This window comes from Babylonia areolata, chromosome 31, assembly GCF_041734735.1.
Source record: "Babylonia areolata isolate BAREFJ2019XMU chromosome 31, ASM4173473v1, whole genome shotgun sequence".
NCBI lineage: Eukaryota > Metazoa > Mollusca > Gastropoda > Neogastropoda > Buccinidae > Babylonia > Babylonia areolata.
The window spans coordinates 16,600,042-16,622,654 of record NC_134906.1 but is presented as its reverse complement, the minus strand read 5'-3'; the positions used below and the strand labels follow the sequence as shown (position 1 = coordinate 16,622,654).

Sequence of the window (22,613 nt, the reverse complement as noted above, 5' to 3'; positions counted from 1 at the left end):
CTCCTCTTCTCTCTCTCACTGTATGTGTCTCTGTCTCCATCCCCCACCCCCAACACACACACACACACACACACACACACACACACACACACACACACACACACAATTGATCGCATGTTTTCTTTTGAAACAAAAGGACGTCACAGTAGCAGAAGGTTCACCAGTCTAATATACAAACTACGACTGGATGCCACAGAAACAAAATATACTTCTAATGTGAATTGCATTTGCGGCAATGAAATTGCCCCCGTGCATATCATCCATAAATGGAACAGTTAAAACCATATTTACTCATGGCATTTACAAAATCTGCAGTTCCATCTGCTTCCATTAGAAATGTCTTATATGATAATCAACATGTGTTTGAAATAGTTCAGAGTACCCTTTCGCTGCCAGGAAAATAATATTTAAGTGAAATCTATTTGCCAGGGTTTTTTTCTCAAAAAACGGGTATAAATTTTCAAAAAATTCTGTGCTCTTTGTTATTGGAGAAAGACCCATAAAAGTATATATTTTCTGAAAGGTAAATGAATAAAGAATACAAAACACATGCTGTTTTCCCATTTTATATATTTTTAGTGACATGCTGTTGTTTTGAAATCAGTGTTTTGTTTTTTGTCACATTTTCAACTTGTTCATTACAAACATTAGTCAGGTAATTTGCACAAAAACATCATATTTTCTGGACAAATGGATATCTGCAAACACAAAATCATACTAGAACAACCACAATATATATATATTTTTTTTTAAGAGATAGATACACAATACATTGTGACTTCTCCAAGTGATAAGATGGATGTGAGGCCACGCCCCCTCAGTCTCCACCCCCCTCCTCCTCACCCCTCTCACACGGTCACTTGATTCAGTTCTCATCAGAACGCGTTGGCTGCGTGCCAAGAATATCGCTCTGCTGCTAATTCGGTCATCTGTCGTCTGCTAACACCTGTACAGCCGGCATCACTCACTGACAGTCGCATCTTGGCCACTCTCTTGATTACTCCCTTTATTTTCTATCAGATCGTTCAATAAATGTTCATCACTATCTTCTCCTTCGAATTTACGCTTCAATTCTTTCTGAGCATCAGCTAAAGAAAGAAATCATGGTTGATTTAGTTCGTCACGATCGCATGTCTTGAGCACGGGGTCAGTCCGACATTTTGTTGAGCGAGCGAGGAGAGAAGTCAGGCAAACACTTGGACAGTGACCCAACCAAAACGTTCAAATAAAGGACTGCTTATTGACGTAGATGGGGTTTCTAGCTATGAATAGAATCTAGAGAGATTCCCCAGGCTAAAGGTACCACTATTTTTGCCAAGGAAGTGAATGCAAACCAGGGAAAAGTCAGAATATTTCGATGACGAGTTATCTCGTCATGCAGGCAGCGAAGCATACATGCTTGCCATGACGAGTTATCTCGTCATGCAGGCAGCCTAGATTGGCTCTTTGTTGTAATTCTACTGGTTGACGAGTTAGTTAATTTTATTTCGTTTATATTCACTTTTTTTTAATGCAAATTGAGGAGAGGGGAACAGGGGAAGTAGTGATGATTTAAAGTATGGGTGGGGTGGGGGAGATGATGGATTTTCGTCTGAAATCACAAACGTGGATAGACGTTAAGCAAAAAGAACGAACACACACACACACACACACACACACACACACACACACACACACACACACACACACATTTTTTGTTAGATATGTTTGAACTAATGCATATAATGTGAAAATATGGTCTACTGTGTTGTAATCTGATCGAAATCCAGCTTCTAGAATCTTATCTTCTCGTTCAGCCCATTTCGTCAGTCTTCTATTTAAAATGTAAGTGTATACTTTGCTAATGATACTTGTAAGTGCAATTCCACGATAATTATCTGAATTATTCGGATCACCCTTTTTATGAATAGGAATGATAATCGATTTTGCCCAATCTACAGGAAAGATTCCATCATCAAAACATTTGTTGAATAATAATACCACAAAACCAACAACAACTGCATTTGCCTTCTTTAACGTTTCACTTAATAATTTATCTGGGCCTGCACGTTTACCTGGTTTTAACTTATTTATGCTATCGATTACTTCTTGCCTGCTAATCGGGTCATTAAAAAAGGGTTCTTCGAAATTACCAACTTCTTCAACTACCGCATCTTCTTCTGAATCAGAAATGTTTAATTCTGGATAGCTGATAAATCAGTTTGGAGTTTTGCATAATGACATAATATGATTAGATCAAGAGAGACATTTCGTTTTCTTTGGATGGAGACGCATGTGATTTAAACTGGACCATTTAACCATGTCATTAATGCTTTATTGTAGAGTATAGTACACTTTGTCTTTTGTAGTGTAGTTTTATATATTGATATATCGTCTGCAAACATCTCACATAAGGCATTAATAGATAGAGGCAAATCATTTATATAAATAGAAAATAATATTGGACCAAGAACTGAACCTTGAGGTACTCCATAATAGATAGACTGTAAAGAGGATTGAGATTCATTAATAGATACAATTTGTCTTCTGTCTGATAGAAATGAGGATATGAATTCAAGTGTATTCCCAGAAAAGCCATATAATTTTAGTGTGGTTTTTTTCTTGTTGTTGTTTTTCAAAAGGAGAGTGCGGTCTATCACATCGAATGCCTTCATAAAATCTACAGTGATAACACCAATAATTTCATTATTGTTTATATTTGTGAGCCATTGTTCGAGTAAGTTAGTGACGGCTGTATGACAGGAGTGCTTGGACCTGAAACCAGATTGATTTGGATGAAATAGTTGAAATGATTGAAGGTATGTTTGATATTGTGTTTTTCTAAAGGTTTTGACAATATTGATAAAATTGAAATTGGCATGTAATTGGAACGGTCTGTGCGGTCACCTGACTTAGAATGGGTACTACTTTCGCGACTTAAAAAAAATTAAGAATTGTCTTTTTTGTGATTCATAGATTATAGACATAAGTAAGTGTTTCGGCAATTATACGAGCAGACAGTTTTCATATCTTTCCATTAGAGGGATATCAAGGTGTGTTGAAAATCTTTTAGTGTTACAAAAGGTTTCGAGAATATCTAGTAAATTGGGGGATGATGTGTTTGTTCCTACTGTGGAGTTACCTACATTACAAAAATGTGAATTCATGTTTCCCGCTGATATGTCGTCAGGTGTTGTGGATTGCGTGTTATCATATTTGTTATTTAATTGATTTGTGGCTTTCCAAATTAATTCATTTTTGGATTTTGTGGAAACAAGTTCTTGCCAGTATTTCTTTTTTTCTGAACGTTTCAAAGCCTTCACAAGATTACGTTGTTTTCTAAATTCATCTTTCGTACCTTCTGAGAGAGACACGTCTCTTTCCTTATCTTATCATCAATATTCTTAGTAATCCACGGCTGTGGAGGAATTTTGTTTAATGTCCCGTCACACATATCGGTGATTGAAGACATTTTGTTAAAGTATTTATGAATACATTTGAGTATTATCGGTTGGAAGGGGAGAGAGATGTGAATGAATGGAGGGTTGGGGGAAACTGGGCAAATGAGGGTGAAATGAGGGTGAAATTTGAAAAAAAAAATCTAAATACAATTACAGGAAATTACTTAAAGGACTTCGTAAAAGAGAAGTCGTTAAACTGACAAGCGAAACAACTGATAATGAATGCAAAAAGTCAAAAACATCAACGTTCTCAGTCACTTGTGAAGACACACTTTCGTGTACATAAGGTTTCATCAAGCTACAGTCAAAAATCATATGCTTAATTGTCAGGTTACTAAAGTATATGCGCTTGACATTAGAACAATACTTGGTCCGTAATGAATTTGATAATAGTCTGAGAGCTAAACTCAGAATTGGTCTGCGAATCAGACCAAAGTCTGAGAGAGTCAACTGACGAGGTTTTAGACTTGAATTCAAGCACCTATTAATGTCTCTTTCTAGTATATTGCTTATTTCCTTGTATGACAATGGGCAATATACTTTTATACTATCTATATGATTCTTTGCTCCCCTTTTTGCTGCCCTGTCTGCTTGGTCGTCATAAAGGAATCCAGTGTGGGTTGGTATCCAACAAAAATCAACATTTGTACCCTTCACATATAGGGAGTGAAATTAGTACCTAATTTCAAACAATAAATCTTCTCTTTGATTATTCTCAAAAAGGAGCAAACCTTTTAAAACAGATTGAGAATCAACACAAAATAGGGTATTACTTACTATCATTGGTATATCAACAAGATGATTTAAAGCCATAAGGATGGCCACCAGTTCAGCTGTAAAAATTGAATTCTGACAGATGCTGCTATTATATGTGGAGATTCACCTTTTGTTGTGTCAGAAGTACATATGTTGACGTTTGCTTTTGTTAACTCCCAGGGAGGGATAGGTGGCACCAGAACACGAGGTGCCATATCATGCAAATCAATGTCTGAAGAATTTAAAATGTCTGACACATGTGCGAATGGTTGGTAGATTTGAATTATTTTGTGCATTTTTTTGGAAAATTAATATCAGCCCTAATACTTAATTCCTCAAAATCATCCACTGATGTACATCTCACATTGTATTTAGCAGAACTTAATTTTCTGATTTCATCTAGTGGTAGAATACCCGCAAGCTTATAGGCTTCTGAGGTCTTAGTATGCACAGGTACCCCTAAAACCAGTTTCACAGCTTTACTGTCATTTATTCGCAGCTTCTGTAGAAACGTCGGCGGAGCAGAAAAGATTTCTTGACCATAGGTCAATCTTGATCTTACGAGAGATGTCGCTAAATGTAAAAGAATTTTGGAGTCTTGTCCCCAAGAAGAATGACTGACAATCTTTAAGAAATTTAAACTTTTAACTGCTTTAGTCACCATTGAATCAATGTGTTTCTTCCAGTTTAGTTTTGAAGTAAATAAGATCCCAAGAAATTTTATTTCCGACTTGAAAAATATTTCACGTCCTCCCAAAAAAATCGTGGTAGTTTGCTGGGATTATAACCATTATTAAAGAGGATCAAATGTGTTTTTTCTGCAGAAAAACTCAAAACCATTAGAGTTAATATAGATACTCAGTCTATCGAGTTCACCCTGAAAATGTTTCTGTACATAATTGATGTAATGTAGGCTTGTCCTTTTCCTCAAGGGTGTCTGAATCCATATAGCAATATCATCAGCATATTGAGCCAGCTTGGTAGATGATGAAAAACATGTGTGTAAATCATAAAACATAATGTTGAAGAACAATGGAGAAATAATGGAACGAACCCTGAAGGATTCCCATGTTTATAGGCCTAGAGGTTGATAAAGTTACTCCCACTTTTGCCACTATATATCTCCCAATTAAAAAGGATTTAACATAGTCATAAACATGACCCGACAGACCAATTTGTTTCAGCTTAAATAACAGTCTGCTATGCCATACTCGGTCATAAGCTTTAGTAAGATCGAAGAAGGACGCAAGGATACTTTTTCGCTTAGAAAACCTTTTTTTTCCCTTTTTTTTTTAATTTGGGTAGTGAGACGGGTCAGATGATCCGTTGTAGATCTTCCTTTCCGGATTCCAGTTTGAGCTGACGGAATTATGTTATTTTTGTCACAGTAATATACCATTCTAATATTTACAATTTTCTCCATGACTTTCCCAACACGGGAGGTAACCGAAATAGGTCTATAGCTCGAAGCTTCTGTTCGAGGTTTACTTTCTTAAAATACAGGAGTTACAATGGAAGTTTTCCATACCTCAGTGATTTGTCCACATTCCCAGCACTTTTGAAATAATGTATGTAATATAATTATCCAGTTTTCTGGTAAATGGTTTAACATGGTGTAAGATACTACATCCTTATCAACTGACGCATTTTTGTTACTCAACAAATGAATAGCGTTCCTTACCCCCTGTAAAGTTATTGCCGAGTTGATTGTATTATCATTTTGTGGGGTAGGATCTCTATATTTGTCACTGATTTCTTCTTCCTCTCTTTATGTCTTTTGTTTATTTGACAAACTATCCACATTACCTGTTTTATCATACATACAAACAAAATTCTTCAACCTTCTCTAGAGGGGACAGATTTTTTTTACCTTTCGTTTTAATAGGATAGTCTTGCAGAAAAATGCCTGATTTCATTTCTTTCATTTTGGCCCACACTTTTTTCATATCCTTATGGTCAGATACTTTATTCAAACAGAACTGTGACCAGTATTATCTTTTTTCTTGGGCTGTTTAGGATAACTTTTGACACGTTTTGTTATCCATGGAGCATGGTTATTCTGTGCATTAAGAAAATTATGATACCAAACCTCAAGTGCTTCGTCAGGATTAGAGAATTGATAAACAGCTGACATACTGGAGTCTTTCAAGTTCTGTGGAAATAAACCCTTATCAAACTGTCTAAAACTCTATAGCTAATAGTTTTTATGTCTATCTGCGGGAATTTTTGCACCTCGTTTGGACCATGTGAAACATATAGGAGAATGGTCACTGCAGCCAAACGTAGGGAACATACTTCTGTTATGGAGTTTGTAGATGAAGCATATATATTATCTATAAGTATTTTTGACGTTGCAATAACTCTCGTAGGTATGTCAATTAATTGCGTTAGGTGTAATGATTCGTAAAGTTTTGTCCAGTGTTGTTTTTTTTTAAATTTGAGTAAGTCAATGTTGAAGTCATCCAATAGTATTATTTCATCTGAAGACAAAGCAGTTTCTTCCATCATTAGCATAAACTTGTCTATTCAATCTACATGTTCAGCTGGGTTTCTGCAGATAAAGCCGAGTCTGACAGGTTTTGATTTTTTAAAGCGTATTTCGATCCATACAGATTCTACTTGATAATTTTCGAGTGATTCAATCCATTTAAAGTTAATGTTTCGTTGAACGTATACAACAAAGCCTGTTTCTCCAGCGCATGCAGGGTCATTACGAATAATATAATAGCCTGGTAATGGTAAATCAGAGTCCAGAATACGGTCTGTTAGTCTTGATTCAGCAAATCCGAATATATGAAACTGTTTTCCGGAGTTTGAAAGGACATGGGATACATCAGCGAGTTTGTTCATGATATGATTAATATTCAGAAAACATAATCTAAAACCATCGGATATTGGCCAAGTATTGAGTGTTTTAGTCATGGAAAAGAAAAAGTGAATACATTCACAACAGTATAAAATATGATTTTTATGATACAATGGTGCAATGGAAAAGAAGAATATAGGACACAAGAAGTACCAGAAGGCTCCTCCAAAAGTACAAAGTGTGCAATAGACTTAATCACTGATTAAACCGTCATCAGATAACAAGTCACAATCGAATACAACAAGTAATAAGGTCAATTATATATCCAAGTTTTTTATCGTCACACAGGTCACACAGACAACAATTCGATTACAAGTGATAAGGTCAATAATGTATGCGTTCCACACAACACACGTAATTTCCGCGGAATATAGTTTAGAGTGTATGTGTATATGTGTGTGTGTGTGTGTGTGTGTGTGTGTGTGTGTGTGTGTGTGTGTGTGCAGTGCCTGTGGTGTGGAGCACTTACAGCGAGGCAGCAGTGAACGACCGATCAGCATCTTCGAGTCGTTCTGGCTGGTGGTGGTCACCTTCTCCACTGTGGGCTATGGCGACACCTACCCCGACATCTGGCCTAGCCAGGTGTTCATGATCATCATGATCGCCGTCACCATCATCACCCTCCCCACACAGGTCAGCCCGCCGTCCTGTCGTGATGGCGATGATGGTGGAGTTTGGACAAGGGTGGATATAAAATAATTGATTATGATGTTACTGATATTGCAAATGATAATGCCAACTTAACAAAGGTTGATAGCTGCAACACCTGGGACACTTCGGTCTTGGGATACTTCAGTCTTGAGACATTTAGGACACGTAAGTTTAAGGATCGGACGCATTCTCGATCTCCCACAGTAAACAGGGCTGACTGGAGGACTGATTAACACCTTCCTCCACGATGAAAGACGCCATTCCCCACAAAATGGATACTAGTCGGAATCCGGTAAAACGAACGCTCATCTTCAAAGACAACGAATGTTTCTCTCCAAAAATCATGAATTGAATTGAAGACACTGCTGCGCTACACACCTGTGGAGACCCTGCACTGCTGCTGAATCATGTCGGTGGTGTTCAGTAATGCCTGTTCTGATTTAATGTACTTTGAAGACCACATACTAAGCCCCCAGCTGACGACAATAATAGTTTAGTCGCGGAGCCAGACAGAGTAAGCGACACCCCCCGTGTGGAGAACGCCACCTCATCTCATGAATCAGTCCTCCCATGAATCTGCCGATAACGAAGACCTTGACAGGACTCATCCCAAGCATGGAAGTGGATCGAAACTGCAGGTGTCGTGAACTACGCTTCCTGTCATAATGATATCCCGGCGTTAACCAGGCCCGAGAGATACAGATACTTGCAGTGTTGGTAGGGACATTTGAGGAGTACACCCAAAGACGCATCCTTGAAGTGGATGATACTCGACTGTGTGGTCCAAGTGTTCTCATTAAAAAAATTTTTAGGCCCATAGCACACTCAACTCTGGGTAGTAGCCGGCCGCGGGCTGAAAATACCACCTCTGCTCCACCTCGCGTCTTTCCAGCCGTCAGTCCTCGACGCCAACCACTTCGCCATAGCGCTGGTGCTGCGCCACGGTTACCGACAAAACGACCACTTAGGCAAATGTAGATGATATTGCACTCTGAGTGACAAGCACAATAGCCGCTGCTGGTCAGGCATCTGCTTGGCAGATGTGGTGTAGCGTATATGGATTTGTCCGAACGGAGTGACGCCTCCTTGAGCTACTGAAACTGAAACTATGCATGGAGTATTTTCAAAAATGTTTCAGAGGAGTGATATCCGTTTCAAAAATATTCCTCGCAGAATATTCAGATTGATGTCCGATTAATTAGCAGAATTTTACTGCTCCTTTTTTGTATTACCAAAATTTACAATAACAGAGAAGGAAACATGTGTTTTCTTTTGTTTCGGTGCTTCTCAAAAATGATTTGAAGTGACGGAAGTTTTCTGGATTTTCGAGCTGTACTTACATTTTACCAATAATCAAAATGTGATCATTTGTTTCTTACTGCTGTTGGTTGAATCTATCATTTTGAACACCAAACAATATGTCTGTTTCAGTGAATTTTGCTTTGGCACTGAAAAATACTTTCAATGTTTCTCCAAAATATGCGAATGATGGGCAACAGAAAGTTCAATGATTTCAATCTCGTCCACACAATACTTGCATCTGTATGTCGGACTATTTTAACTCCATTGTTTCTATCCATTTATACTTTCTTAGTGACGTTTGGTTTTGCTTTGTTTTGCTTTGTATGCACCTGCGTTATATTGAATATCCTGAAGTAACCCTTGTAGTTTTCTGTTTTCTTGTACCCACACCAGCCATTCCCTTGGGATTGCGTTGTACAAAACATTGTACTCAAATACAGTGTTTCCGTTTTCTTTGCCCAATAGATCTGCAATCTCATCTGAACCAAGAAGTCATTTATCACCTGCATGGAGAATGTCATATATTTTTTTCCTTACCCACTGTTGGAAGTTTAGTATTTTGCCTGAATAATTATGTGGTGAAGCTGTTACGAAATAACAACTGGCAATTGAAATTTTCATTTACATTTTCTTTGCTTATCAAGGTCTTACTAAGATGGTGATAAAACCATCTTTCCATAAATCATTTTCTACTTCCTCTATAATGTTGAAGGTCTTTCGATCTGTGGTTAATTGAGAAATTGCCTTTCCAACTTGCTGTTTTGTGGAAATGCCATTTGGGAATCCACCTCCACCTTTTCATTAATATTTTCTTGTGCGGAATAGTTTCTCAACCCATTGCAAATGTCTTTGTTGGTCAGCACAGACACCCATTTACGAAAGTTCGCTTTAAATCCACACATTTCGATTTCCTTTAACAGTTACGATTTCGATTCAGAGTCAGCCACGCGACGACTGGGGACGGCATGTGTGTGCCACCTGACCATTGGCGCTATCAACCACCTGTCCTCGTCTTCCCTCCCTTACCGACCGGCTTACGTTGAAAGGACAGTGCGATTGATTTGTGATTTGTCTGGGCTTCCCTTCCTGATTCGTCGGGCTGCGTCGCTCAGCAGAACGGCTACGCATAGGGTTCTGAGACCTGCTCCACAAGAACTGCTCTAGAGAAGAATGCAGTGTATTTTGAAGGACCGATGTGCGCCTCCTGCCAACATGACCAGCAGAATGACTGTCACACTTGACAGCAGATTTCACATTTGACTCGTTGTTATGAGGGAAATGTTAGGATTCTGTTTGTATTTGTATTTGTTTTTGTTTTTGTTTTGGGGGTTTTTTGGGGGTTTTTTTCTTCTTTTTTTATCACAACAGATTTCTCTGTGTGAAATTCGGGCTGCTCTCCCCAGGGAGAGCGCGTCGCTATACTACAGCGCCACCCATTTTTTTGTATTTTTTCCTGCGTGCAGTTTTTTTTGTTTTTCCTATCGAGTTTCGTTTGTCTGTCTGTCTTTCCATTGACATGTGGCATCACCTGCCTTGTGTCCTGGCTGCTAACACTCTCCACAAACCACGTCGTTCGGACATTCTGACATATTGTAATTGTTTTTCAAACATCTTGACAAACTACAGTTTTTTTAAACGGATTTTTTTCCTTGTGGTACACTTTGGCTTAAAAAGTTTCACTTTAAGAGTCAGCGACTGAGACCGGGATGTTGTAAAGCCATACTTTTGTAGTTTGTTTTTCATTACCTGTATCAGTGCGATGGATGAATAGATTAGTGTGTGCTACCTGGATACAGGTGTCCCTCAGCCTTTGATGATTTCCGTCTGTGCTTCCTTTGTAGAGACCCCTGATGTGCTGTGCGCCCAAGACCTTGACCCGCCACTCGTTCCGCCGCCAGACGAATCTCCAAAACAGTCGACCGCCTGTTGTCCCCGTCCGGAATGTCTTTGTGCTTCAAAAAGACGGCATTGACGGTCGAAAAAGATGTAGCCATCGTCATAGATTTTCATAGACACGCAAAACGATTTGGCAAAATGTGACCAAGGAGCAAGGTCGAACGAGAAACGCTGCAGAATACCCAACACTGAAAGCAAAAGCAAAGAGCAGTGCAAAGAGTACACAGTTCGGCTTGCAGAGAGCGATTCCACGCAGGACACGCAACGGGTTACTTCGCTCATGTCCCTTACTGTTCCTGGTAGAAAAATGCATCAATGGTACTTCCATACCAGATAGAAGAAGTTCCCATTCTATCTAAAAATGATACAGTGACTGCTATGAATCAGTGTGTCAGTATGTCAAAGTGCTAACTTTTGGTATTTGAAATAAAAACGTATCAGAAACCCGATCGTGGAAACGTTTTGGCTTCTTTATAATTGTGTGCCCATCCCAGAAGCGCAGTGTCATTGTAATTAGAATGTGAGAAAGAACTGGTTTGTTTTCCTTGTTGTTGTTTTTTATTAATATAGAAAATTATGTTGTTAAAGTTTACCACGAACACACACATACATACTCACAAAGACATGGACATACAGATAACCGAAACACAGGCTAAGTACATATATTCATATTATGTGTGTGTCTATGTGTCTGTATTGTATTGTATTGTATTGCATTACTCTGTGACAACAGATTTGCCTCCATGATTTTCGGGCTGCTCATGGAGAGCGTCGCCACAGTGCAGCGTTACCCTTTCTTCTGCCTGCAAGTGTGCCAGTTTTTCTGTCAAAGTGTGTGTGTGTGTGTGTGTGTGTGTGTGTGTGTGTGTGTGTGTGTGTGTGTGTGTGTGTTGTGTGTGTGTGTGTGTGTGTGTGTGTGTGCGTTGTGTGTGTTGTGTGTGTGTGTGTGTGTGTGTGTGACAGTTCGAGCAGCTGGCCCTGACGTGGCTGGAGCGGCAGAAGATGGGGGGCACGTACAGCAGTCACCGTGCCCAGACAGAGAAACACGTGGTTGTCTGCACCACGACCCTGCAGGCCGACACCGTCCTGGACTTCCTGCACGAGTTCTACGCTCACCCCATGTTACAGGTGACTGACTGCACGAGTTCTACGCTCACCGCATGTTACAGGTGACTGACTGCACGAGTTCTACACTCACCCCATGTTACAGGTGACTGACTGCACGAGTTCTACGCTCACCACATGTTACAGGTGACTGACTGCACGAGTTCTACGCTCACCACATGTTACAGGTGACTGACTGCACGAGTTCTACGCTCACCACATGTTACAGGTGACTGACTGCACGAGTTCTACGCTCACCACATGTTACAGGTGACTGACTGCACGAGTTCTACGCTCACCACATGTTACAGGTGACTGACTGCACGAGTTCTACGCTCACCCCATGTTACAGGTGACTGACTGCACGAGTTCTACGCTCACCACATGTTACAGGTGACTGACTGCACGAGTTCTACGCTCACCACATGTTACAGGTGACTGACTGCACGAGTTCTACGCTCACCACATGTTACAGGTGACTGACTGCACGAGTTCTACGCTCACCCCATGTTACAGGTGACTGCACGAGTTCTACGCTCACCACATGTTACAGGTGACTGACTGCACGAGTTCTACGCTCACCACATGTTACAGGTGACTGACTGCACGAGTTCTACGCTCACCACATGTTACAGGTGACTGACTGCACGAGTTCTACGCTCACCACATGTTACAGGTGACTGCATGAGTTCTACACTCACCTCATGTTACAGGTGACTGACTGCACGAGTTCTACACTCACCCCATGTTACAGGTGACTGACTGCACGAGTTCTACACTCACCCCATGTTACAGGTGACTGACTGCACCAGGACACACCTGACACAGGGTGTGTTCGTGTTGGTTGTGGCGTTGGCTGCAGAAGATACCGCATGTGATAGAATCCAGTGGGACTGAAAATATGTCATGAGACAGGGGTGTTGGCAAACTTGTCTCTGTCTGTCTGTATGCCTGTTTCTATCTGTCTGTCTCTTTGTTTCTGTCTGTCTGTCTGTCTGTCTGTCTGTCTGTCTGTCTGTCTGTCTGTCTGTCTCTCTCTCTCTCTCTCTCTCTCTCTCTCTCTCTCTCTCTTTCCCCCCTTCCTCTCTCTCTGGCCAGTTTCTGTAGGAGCCGATTGACGCAGATGTTTAATGTGATGCAGACGTTTAACCTTAATTTTATCCACTGTTTTGGAGGTTTCTACTTGAGTTTGAGAAGAAACAGTACGCTTTTGTTACCTTGGAGACTGTTAACAGGTATTGTGGTCTGGCCAAATCCCAGTTTACTTCTTTCTGTTCACCGTCACCGTCACCGATCCCTCAGATTCCGAATCCTTTGGGGCGCCTTCGAAGCTTTGTTAACCACCTTTCCCCAGTCCTCGCGTCTCTCGGCCGCTCTCAGGGTGTCTCTCAGCTCCATGCCTGTCCACTCTCGAATGTTGTCCTCCCATCTCTTCCTTTGTCTGCCTCTTCTTCTTCCTCCCCTCACTGTGCCTTGTAAGATTGTTTTAGCAAGACCAGAGGAGCGTGTGACATGACCAAACCACTTCAGTTTTCGTTGTCTGGCGAGTGTTTGAAGGTCAGTATAGGGCCCGATTTCATTGCGGATGCGTCTCTTGACTTCTTCATTCGTGATGTGGTCTTTGTATGAGATGCCTAAGAGTCTTCGGAAGCACCTCATTTCTACAGCTCTTATTCTTCTCTCTAAGTCCGCTGTGAGGGTCCATGATTCACATGCATATAAGAAGATTGACACGACCAGAGAGCGCATCAGTCTGATTTTGGAACTGATGGCGATTTTTCTGTTTCTCCAGATGTGTTTGAGCTTGGTCATTGCGGCTGTGGTCTGGGTAATTCTTGACAGTATTTCTGGTTTTGATCCCTCGTCTGTCACGATAGATCCCAAATATTTGAATCTGTGAACATTTTCAAGTTTCTGGTCTTTGATTTTGATTTCTGATGTGAAGTTGCTGTTTGTCATCACTTTTGTTTTTCCCCCGCTGATTTCCATACCAAATTTTGTTGATTTTTCTTCCAAGCGGTTCACTAAGTCTGTTAGTTCTTGCTCGTGACCAGCTAATCCGTCAATATCATCTGTTCATGATGATTTAAAGACGTTACATTTTACTTGTATGTTTTCTGTACTTTCATCTTTTTAATATGTGTATTATTGTTGAAGGAAATATGCAAAATTCCTTTCTGTCTTTAGAAGTTAACACTTCTGCCTTATTAAATGCTAAAAGAACTGGCAGGGCTGTTAAGAGCATGGCATTTAGGTTATTACTAAATGCCCCATACACAAAATATTGTGAAAATATTGAATGCATTTGCAAGGGACGTTTAACGGTAGAGCACGTTTTAACCCGCTGTTTAGTAATGAAACCTTTTTTACCACCAGAAATTACGGAACACGTGTTACCAGTTTCAAATGTTAACATTTTTTGGAAAAAGTTAGATATTTCAAACTGTTCTTTATTAAAGTTAGCTAGTTATGTGTTAAATAGTCCAGTTGGTTGTTTATTGTAGGTCCCCTATGAACGTCTTTTCAAAAATTATTCTACAGAAGTAGAGCATACAATATTTGATTTTTTTCCCTAATCCCGCTTCCCCCGTCCCGCCTCTCACACCTGTCCCAATATTATGTTTTTTTCTTTCTCCAATCACTGACACTCACCCTCTCCATTTTAGATTTTGTACTCTATCTTTTCCACATTCTGTTCTCTCTGTCTGTCTGTCTGTCTCTCTGTCTGTCTCTCTTCCTTTCTTAGTCTCCCCCCCTTTCCCCCCCCCCCCACGCCCCCCCCCCCCCGCGCCCCCCTGCCCCCCACCTCAACCGCCCCACTTTTCATTCGAATATACAGAAATGTCGATTTCAAATTAATACTAACAATCATCATTATGATAGGAATGATAATAATCCAAATAATAATAATAATATCATTTATTTTCAGTCTAATATCATCACCTTAGATGAACAAACTATAAATAAGTAAACGAACGATATTTTTAACATATCGGGCACATACTTCTCGGTTGCGAGTATCACGCCAACGTTGACGGACTATAGAGACGCAACGTCCTCGTTCGGAAACAAGCCACTGAATCCCTGTCCCATTTCTTTGAAATCACTGACATATCTCACTGGCTGTAAGTCACTGTTGAACTGCAAAAAAAAAAAACATATATAATTTTCGTTATTTTCCCTTTGAGAATGTCGAATTTGCTGAAAGGATGCGAACATATAAGTTCTTTATAATCGAATGTTTTTGGGTGGGTTTTTTGGGGTTTTTTGTTTGTTTTTTTGTAGTTTTTTTTTCATCTTCTAACCTTGTTTTTCAATAAGAATCCAAATTCATTTTCAAAAACCATCTTCTTAACATATAAACCATAGCTTTGCTTCCCAGTTCCGCATTGTTATATCATCTCGCTACAGCAGTGGTAAGATCCAGATTGACGTATGGACAGGAGGAATTTTCTCTGCTCCGAATCCTTACCTTAAAAGATTGCAAAGCCTAAATAGCAAAGCCATAAAGTTAGCTCTAGGTGTTCCGTTTCATACGAACACATTACAGTCGTATAGAGCTGCAGGAATACTACCTCTTAATGATTTTTTTTTAACTAGCATCGGCAAAATATGTAATCGTGCTACAGAAAAATCTGTCAAAACTGAGATGAATATACGGTCTGACAATTTTTTTTTAAACGAGCGAAACAGAACAGAAATCTAGAAACTATTTCTGTATACTTGTCTGATACTATCAATGAATCGAATGTAGATCCACAAAATGTTGCTCTGACTATGAGTACTTCACCAGTTCCATTATGGGAATTAAGTGGAGCAGCTGACATTCAATACTGTGACATCAAGAAAGATGAAAATCCCAATATTCTAGCTTCTCGGATCAAATCACACTTGTCTGAAACATACCCCCACCACTTAAGAATATATACAGACGGTTCTGTTCTAGAAAATCAGTTTACTGGTTCTGGATATACAATTCCTGCTTTGAAAATTGAAGTCATATAATAATGGAAAGGGCTTCTCAATTTTTACAGCTGGATTAATTGCTATTCTTATGACATTAATGTATCTTGTTGATCTGCCCCTAAACTTGATTAATGTTATATTTTGTGTCGATTCAAAATCAGTTCTGCAGTGTATCAAATCGGGTTGTACAAACATTAATTACATCATTTTTTTAAATAAGATTTTTGATTCACTGTATTCATGAGAGGAATTAATATTGAAATGTGTTGCATTCCCTCACATTGAGGGCTTATTTCTAATGAACATGCAGATCATCCTGTAAAACTTGGAGCTAGAATTGCTTTGAATGCAGTTGAACTTACCCATCGTTTATCATCATTTGAAATGTGTAATATTGTTGAAAGAAATATGGTAAATTCCTTTGTGTCTTTTGAAGTTAACACTTCTGCTAAAAGAACTTGCAGGGCTGTTAATAAGAGCATGGCATTTAAGTTATTACTAAATGCCCCCTACACAAATTATTGTGAAAACATTGAATGCATTTGCAAGGGACGTTTAACGGTAGAGCACGTTTTAACCCGCTGTCTAGAAATGAAACCTTTTTTTTTTCCTCCATAAATTGTTGAACACGTGTTATTAGTTTCAAATGTTAATTTTTTGGGGGGAAAGTTATGTATTTCAAAATGTTCTGGATTAAAGTTAGCTAGTTATGTGTTGAATAGTCCAGTTGGTTGTTTACTGTAGGTCCCCACATCATCCTCTTTTCAAATAATAAACTATAGAAGTATTGCATACAATATTTGATTATTGATTAATTTTCTGTCCTAATCCCGCTTCCCCCATTCATCCACTCACTCGCACCCTTCCAATATTTTGTTTTTCTTTCTCGTGTCACTGACACTCAACCTCTCCATTTTACATTTCGTACTCTTATCTTTTCCACATTTTGTTTTCTCTCTCTCTCTTCCTTCCTGTCCTGTGCAATATATTGCATAGTTTTTCCTTCTGACCTACCCTGGGCAACATATTGGATAGTTGTTTTTCCTTCTGACCTATGCTGGGCAATAAATTCCCCAGTTGTGGGCTGTGTGTGTGTGTGTGTGTGTGTGTGTGTTCATGACAAAAGAAAATCAGTCCCAGCGTGGACAAACTATAGCCGGCATTGATGAAGTATGCTCTGTGTGTCTCAGGATTTCTTTGTGGTGATGCTGTCGCCGTGTGAGCTGGACAGCACGATGAAGATGTTGCTTCAGGTTCCTCTATGGGCCCAGCGGGTCATCTACGTGCAGGGTTCTGCGCTCAAAGATGCCGATCTGGCTCGGTGCAGGTGAGGAATGCCTATGGTGGTACTCAAATATAGTTAGTATTTCTAACTGGCTTGTTATACTGGTGATACAATACAGTAATGTAAAGAAAAGAAAGTACTGTCGTCAGTAGGTGACTTAGAAGCTTGTGTTCTGTCGGCACATGGTGAATCAGACTGGCCACGACTTATTACTACCGGAGTGATCAGCTGCAGGGCAGGATGGCAATGAAATAAAATGAGGACACTGTTAACCGCTGAGTTGTCACCGGATAAAAACTGGCGGATCTCAGTTAACCGACATAAGCGGTAAATCAGCCGTTACTCAGTAAACGCCAAATTGTTGCTGTTTGTTTTTCAGTGTGTTTATGATGTTGAAGACGAAAGGAAGTCAATGAAGAATGAAAGGAAAAGTAGTGAAGAAGTGTGGAATGAAAGGAAAAGTAGTGAAGAAGAGTGGAATGGAGAAGTAGTGAAGAAGTGTGGAATGAAAGGAAAAGTAGTGAAGAAGAGTGGAATGGAGAAGTAGTGAAGAAGTGTGGAATGAAAGGAAAAGTAGTGAAGAAGAGTGGAATGGAGAAGTAGTGAAGAAGTGTGGAATGAAAGGAAAAGTAGTGAAGAAGAGTGGAATGGAGAAGTAGTGAAGAAGAGTGGAATGGAGAAGTAGTGAAGAAGAGTGGAATGAAAGGAAAAGTAGTGAAGAAGTGTGGAATGGAGAAGTAGTGAAGAAGTGTGGAATGAAAGGAAAAGTAGTGAAGAAGAGTGGAATGGAGAAGTAGTGAAGAAGAGTGGAATGGAGAAGTAGTGAAGAAGCGTGGAATGAAAGGAAAAGTAGTGAAGAAGTGTGGAATGGAGAAGTAGTGAAGAAGCGTGGAATGAAAGGAAAAGTAGTGAAGAAGCGTGGAATGAAAGGAAAAGTAGTGAAGAAGTGTGGAATGGAGAAGTAGTGAAGAAGTGTGGAATGAAAGGAAAAGTAGTGAAGAAGAGTGGAATGGAGAAGTAGTGAAGAAGTGTGGAATGAAAGGAAAAGTAGTGAAGAAGAGTGGAATGGAGAAGTAGTGAAGAAGAGTGGAATGAAAGGAAAAGTAGTGAAGAAGTGTGGAATGGAGAAGTAGTGAAGAAGAGTGGAATGGAGAAGTAGTGAAGAAGTGTGGAATGAAAGGAAAAGTAGTGAAGAAGTGTGGAATGGAGAAGTAGTGAAGAAGCGTGGAATGAAAGGAAAAGTAGTGAAGAAGCGTGGAATGAAAGGAAAAGTAGTGAAGAAGTGTGGAATGGAGAAGTAGTGAAGAAGCGTGGAATGAAAGGAAAAGTAGTGAAGAAGCGTGGAATGAAAGGAAAAGTAGTGAAGAAGCGTGGAATGAAAGGAAAAGTAGTGAAGAAGCGTGGAATGAAAGGAAAAAAAAAAGAAACGGAGGAAAAAAGGAAGGAAAGAAAGAAAAAATAAAGGGAATTTAAGCAAGTAAAGAAAAGAAAAACAGAAGAAAGAACAGTTAAAAGCAAAATTGTGGAAGGAAGAAATGAATAAATCAACGAAACAAAGAAAGTTTAAAAGATTTTTAAATTGAAAAAAAGAAAGTAAGAAAGATAATGTATATTTTCGTGTTTGTGTACAAGAGGTTAGTGGGGTCAGCCCAATACACCCATAGGTCTATGTTCTCCCAAACTTTCTCTAAATTCATCCAGGTCTTATTCCCCCAGGACTGTGTACACATAGGTCTTTGTTCCCCAAATTTTTCGTTTTCTGGCTCTTTGTCCCCCCTCCCGCTCCCCAGGTCTATGTTACACCAGATTTGGAACCACTGCTGACTACCATAGCTTATGCAATATTCTTTTTTCACTGGTTTTGACCACTGACTACTGCTGATCACCACTGATCACACCACTGACGACCGATGATCACTAACCACCACTGACCTATTAACACCTCTGGCCACTACTGACTGCTGACCACCGACCTCCGCTGACCACCGCTGACCACTGCTGGCCACGGACCACTTCTGACCAATTATAAGCGCTGGACACTGACTTCCTCTCGCCACCGCTGACCACTGCTGATGACAGATCACAACTGATCTCAAACCACTACTGACCACTGACCATGATGACCACTGGTAACTTTTGAGCACTGAACACCGCTGACAACTACTGACCGCCACTAACCACCATTGATAACTAATAATAATAATAATAATGGATACTTATATAGCACACTATCCAGAAATCTGCTCTAGGTGCTTTACAAAAACGCTTTTGATAACATAAAACATTATATCTATGTTACATACACACACCAAAATGTGACCACACACACACACACACACACACACACACACACACACACACACACACACACACACGCACGCACGCACGCACGCACGCACGCACACACACACACACACACACACACACTGCATACATACATTTTAACATACATGTGTATCTAACAGCTACCCCAACACATACGCACACATAGGCAGGCACTACTAACCACTACTAACCGCTGACCACTACTGACCACAACTGACAACTGCTAACCACTTCTGACCACTGACCACCGCTAACTAATAACAACTACTGACCACTGACCACCCCTGACCACTACTAACTGTTGACCACTACAGACCACTGGTCGCCGTTTACCGCCAATGACCACTACTGACCGCTGACTACTAAACACTGCTAACCACTACTGACCACTGGTCACCGCTGACTGCCACTGACCGCCACTAACCACCTCTGACCATTACTGACCGCTGACTATTACTGACCACCAATGACCACTACTAACAACTACTGACTACTACTGACCATTGACGGCACTGACCACTACTGATCACCTCTGACCACTAGTGATCGCTGACCAACTCTGATCACTATTGACCACTGACCACCGAAGGCACTAGCCACTGCTGACCACTACTGACCATCAGTCACTGCTAAACATTATGGCCAGTGACCACTGCTGACCACTGACTACCATTGACCACTGCTGGTTGTCACTGACCACCACTGACCACTTCGTTGACCACTGACCACCACTGACTACTGACCATGGTTGACCTGTGGGAACATAACCGTGGGGGAATATAAACCTTGGAGAACATATACCTGGGAGAACATTTACATGCTCTCGAGCTTTGCCAGGACGCAAATGCACAGAATACCCCCCTGGCGCCGATCCGCTGAATTGGCACCAGCGACAATTTAACGGAAGTCTGTTAAACATTGATTTGTCACCGTTTGCTGATTATTTTTTGTCGCCAGCAACAATTCAGCGGTTAACTGAGCTCTGCCAAATTGTCGCCAGCGACAGTACAACGGAGACGACAATTCAGCGATTAACAACATTTAGAAAAAGGCCATGTTTTTCAGGAACATTGGCATTAGAATTACGACAGAATGTGTCTGTCTCTGTATCTGTGTTTGCGCGTGTATAAGTATGTGTTTTTGCGTTTTCTTGGCAAACGCAGGTGATATATAAACGAAAGTTTTTAGTGGTACATGGGAATACGTCCTTTCAATCTTCTTTGTGAGTATATGGTAAGCAGAGTGAGAAGTCAAATGTTAATGTCATTTTTGGGTTAAATTTTTTGGGGAAAGCCCAGTAGTGCTCATGTTTTCATCAAACTTGGAATGGTGACTTGGCTTGGTGATAACATGATCATTTCACGGAACTGAAACCATTTTCGTTTTATACATGTACATTTTTCAGTCCCATTGGATGTGTGTTGTAATAAAATCATCGTTGAACATGCGTGAGCGTGTGTGTGTGTGCGTGTGTGTGTGTGCAGGATGCAGGATGCCGAAGCTTGTTTCATTCTGGCGGCACGGAATTATGCTGACAAAAATGCAGCGGTGAGTGAAACGCTCTGTCTTTTACCTTGGGTGCGGTGAGGACTGTGTGGTGCGTGTGTCAGTGCGTACTCATGTGTATGTATAACAATGCGTACGCATGTGTATGTATATGTGTCTGCGGTCGTGCGTGCGTATGTCCGTGTGTGTAGCGCGCGCGCGCGGGTGTGTATGTGTGTGTGTTTACAGGTTCAGACCGACACAAATGTATGTGCGAATGTATTCACTCACACCATGAACAGTACGAACACTTTTTGATGTTTTTTTAAAATTTATTTTTATTATATTTGCACTGTTAATTTTTTATTTATGTAATTGTTTGGCTGATACGTAGCTTCGGCTGACTCGTTTGAGTTGGTGGCGGGTTGGCCTGTGCGAGCTGATTGACTTGCCGACTGACTGAATGAATAACTTATTTAGGGAATGATTAATTCATTGTATGATTGACTGATTTATGGCAGGATCAGCACACCATTCTCAGGTCGTGGGCAGTGAGGGATTTTGCTCCTAAGTGTCCTCTGTACGTGCAGATCTTCCGACCGGAGAACAAGTTCCACGTCAATTTTGCAGGTAGCCCTTCACCTGTTTCATTCCGTTCTACTTACTTCCGGTTCTCTCTGTGTGTGTGTGTGTGTGTGTGTGTGTGTGTGTGTGTGTGTGTGTGTGTGTGTGTGCACATCACGTTGGTGGCTCTTCTGATTCACACCAAATTTGAGACAAGTTTACTTTGTTAGCTGGCTTTCTTGCTGTTTTGTTTAAAATTCAATTGTTTACATGTTTATTTATCTACTTGTATGTTTGAGTTTTGGCGTATTTAGATGTTTCTTTTCCAAATGTGTTTACAAAAATTATTTCTGAATCTCATCTCTTATTAGTGTTGGATGTGTGTCAGCGTTCGGTGAGTTATGGAAACAAGAACATATCCAACATGTACACCCCCGAAAACGAAATATGGCTGCCTACATGGCGGGGTGAATAAAGAAAATGGCTTACACGTAACATGTTATATGTCTGTATGAGTATATGTGTGCATTACTAAAACACAATTGAATGACACATGAAACGAATGATGAGCGCTCAATGACAGCTATCAGTCGGCTCTACCCGGGTTGGCAACCTGTTGTGCAAATAACTCCTTGTTTGTAAAGAGCTTAGAGCCTGGTCTCCGACAGAGGATCACTCACTCACTCATACCCTCGACCGCTGGGGTCGTTGGGGGGATATGAGGAAGATGTCATAGCTCGCCACGCCGTTCTGTTGGCAGCTGTCGTGAGGAGATCTGGCATCGTCATTTTGGTCCATTCCTTGACGTTGTCGGACCAGCTCTTTCTCTGCACAGGTTCCGCACATAGTCATTGGTCTTGTGCTCCTTATAGGAGATGTGTAGTAGTCTCCTCAAGCACTTGGTTTCGAATGCTTGGATTCTTCTTTATGTTTCTGCCATCAGTGTCCATGTCTCACATCCATATAAGAGGAT

At 40.5% G+C, this 22,613-nt stretch overlaps 1 protein-coding gene across 1 annotated transcript in view; it reads left to right on the top strand.

The window, feature by feature from the left end:
* Nucleotides 1-22,613, top strand: part of LOC143276251 (potassium channel subfamily T member 2-like) — a 288,909-nt gene that overhangs the window by 178,193 nt on the left and 88,103 nt on the right. Inside the window, exons 8-12 of the mRNA XM_076580729.1 lie at nt 7,509-7,695; nt 11,875-12,039; nt 17,172-17,308; nt 21,076-21,139; nt 21,598-21,706. Coding sequence (XP_076436844.1) covers nt 7,509-7,695; nt 11,875-12,039; nt 17,172-17,308; nt 21,076-21,139; nt 21,598-21,706 — 662 coding nt within the window. The remainder of the gene's footprint in view (nt 1-7,508; nt 7,696-11,874; nt 12,040-17,171; nt 17,309-21,075; nt 21,140-21,597; nt 21,707-22,613) is intronic.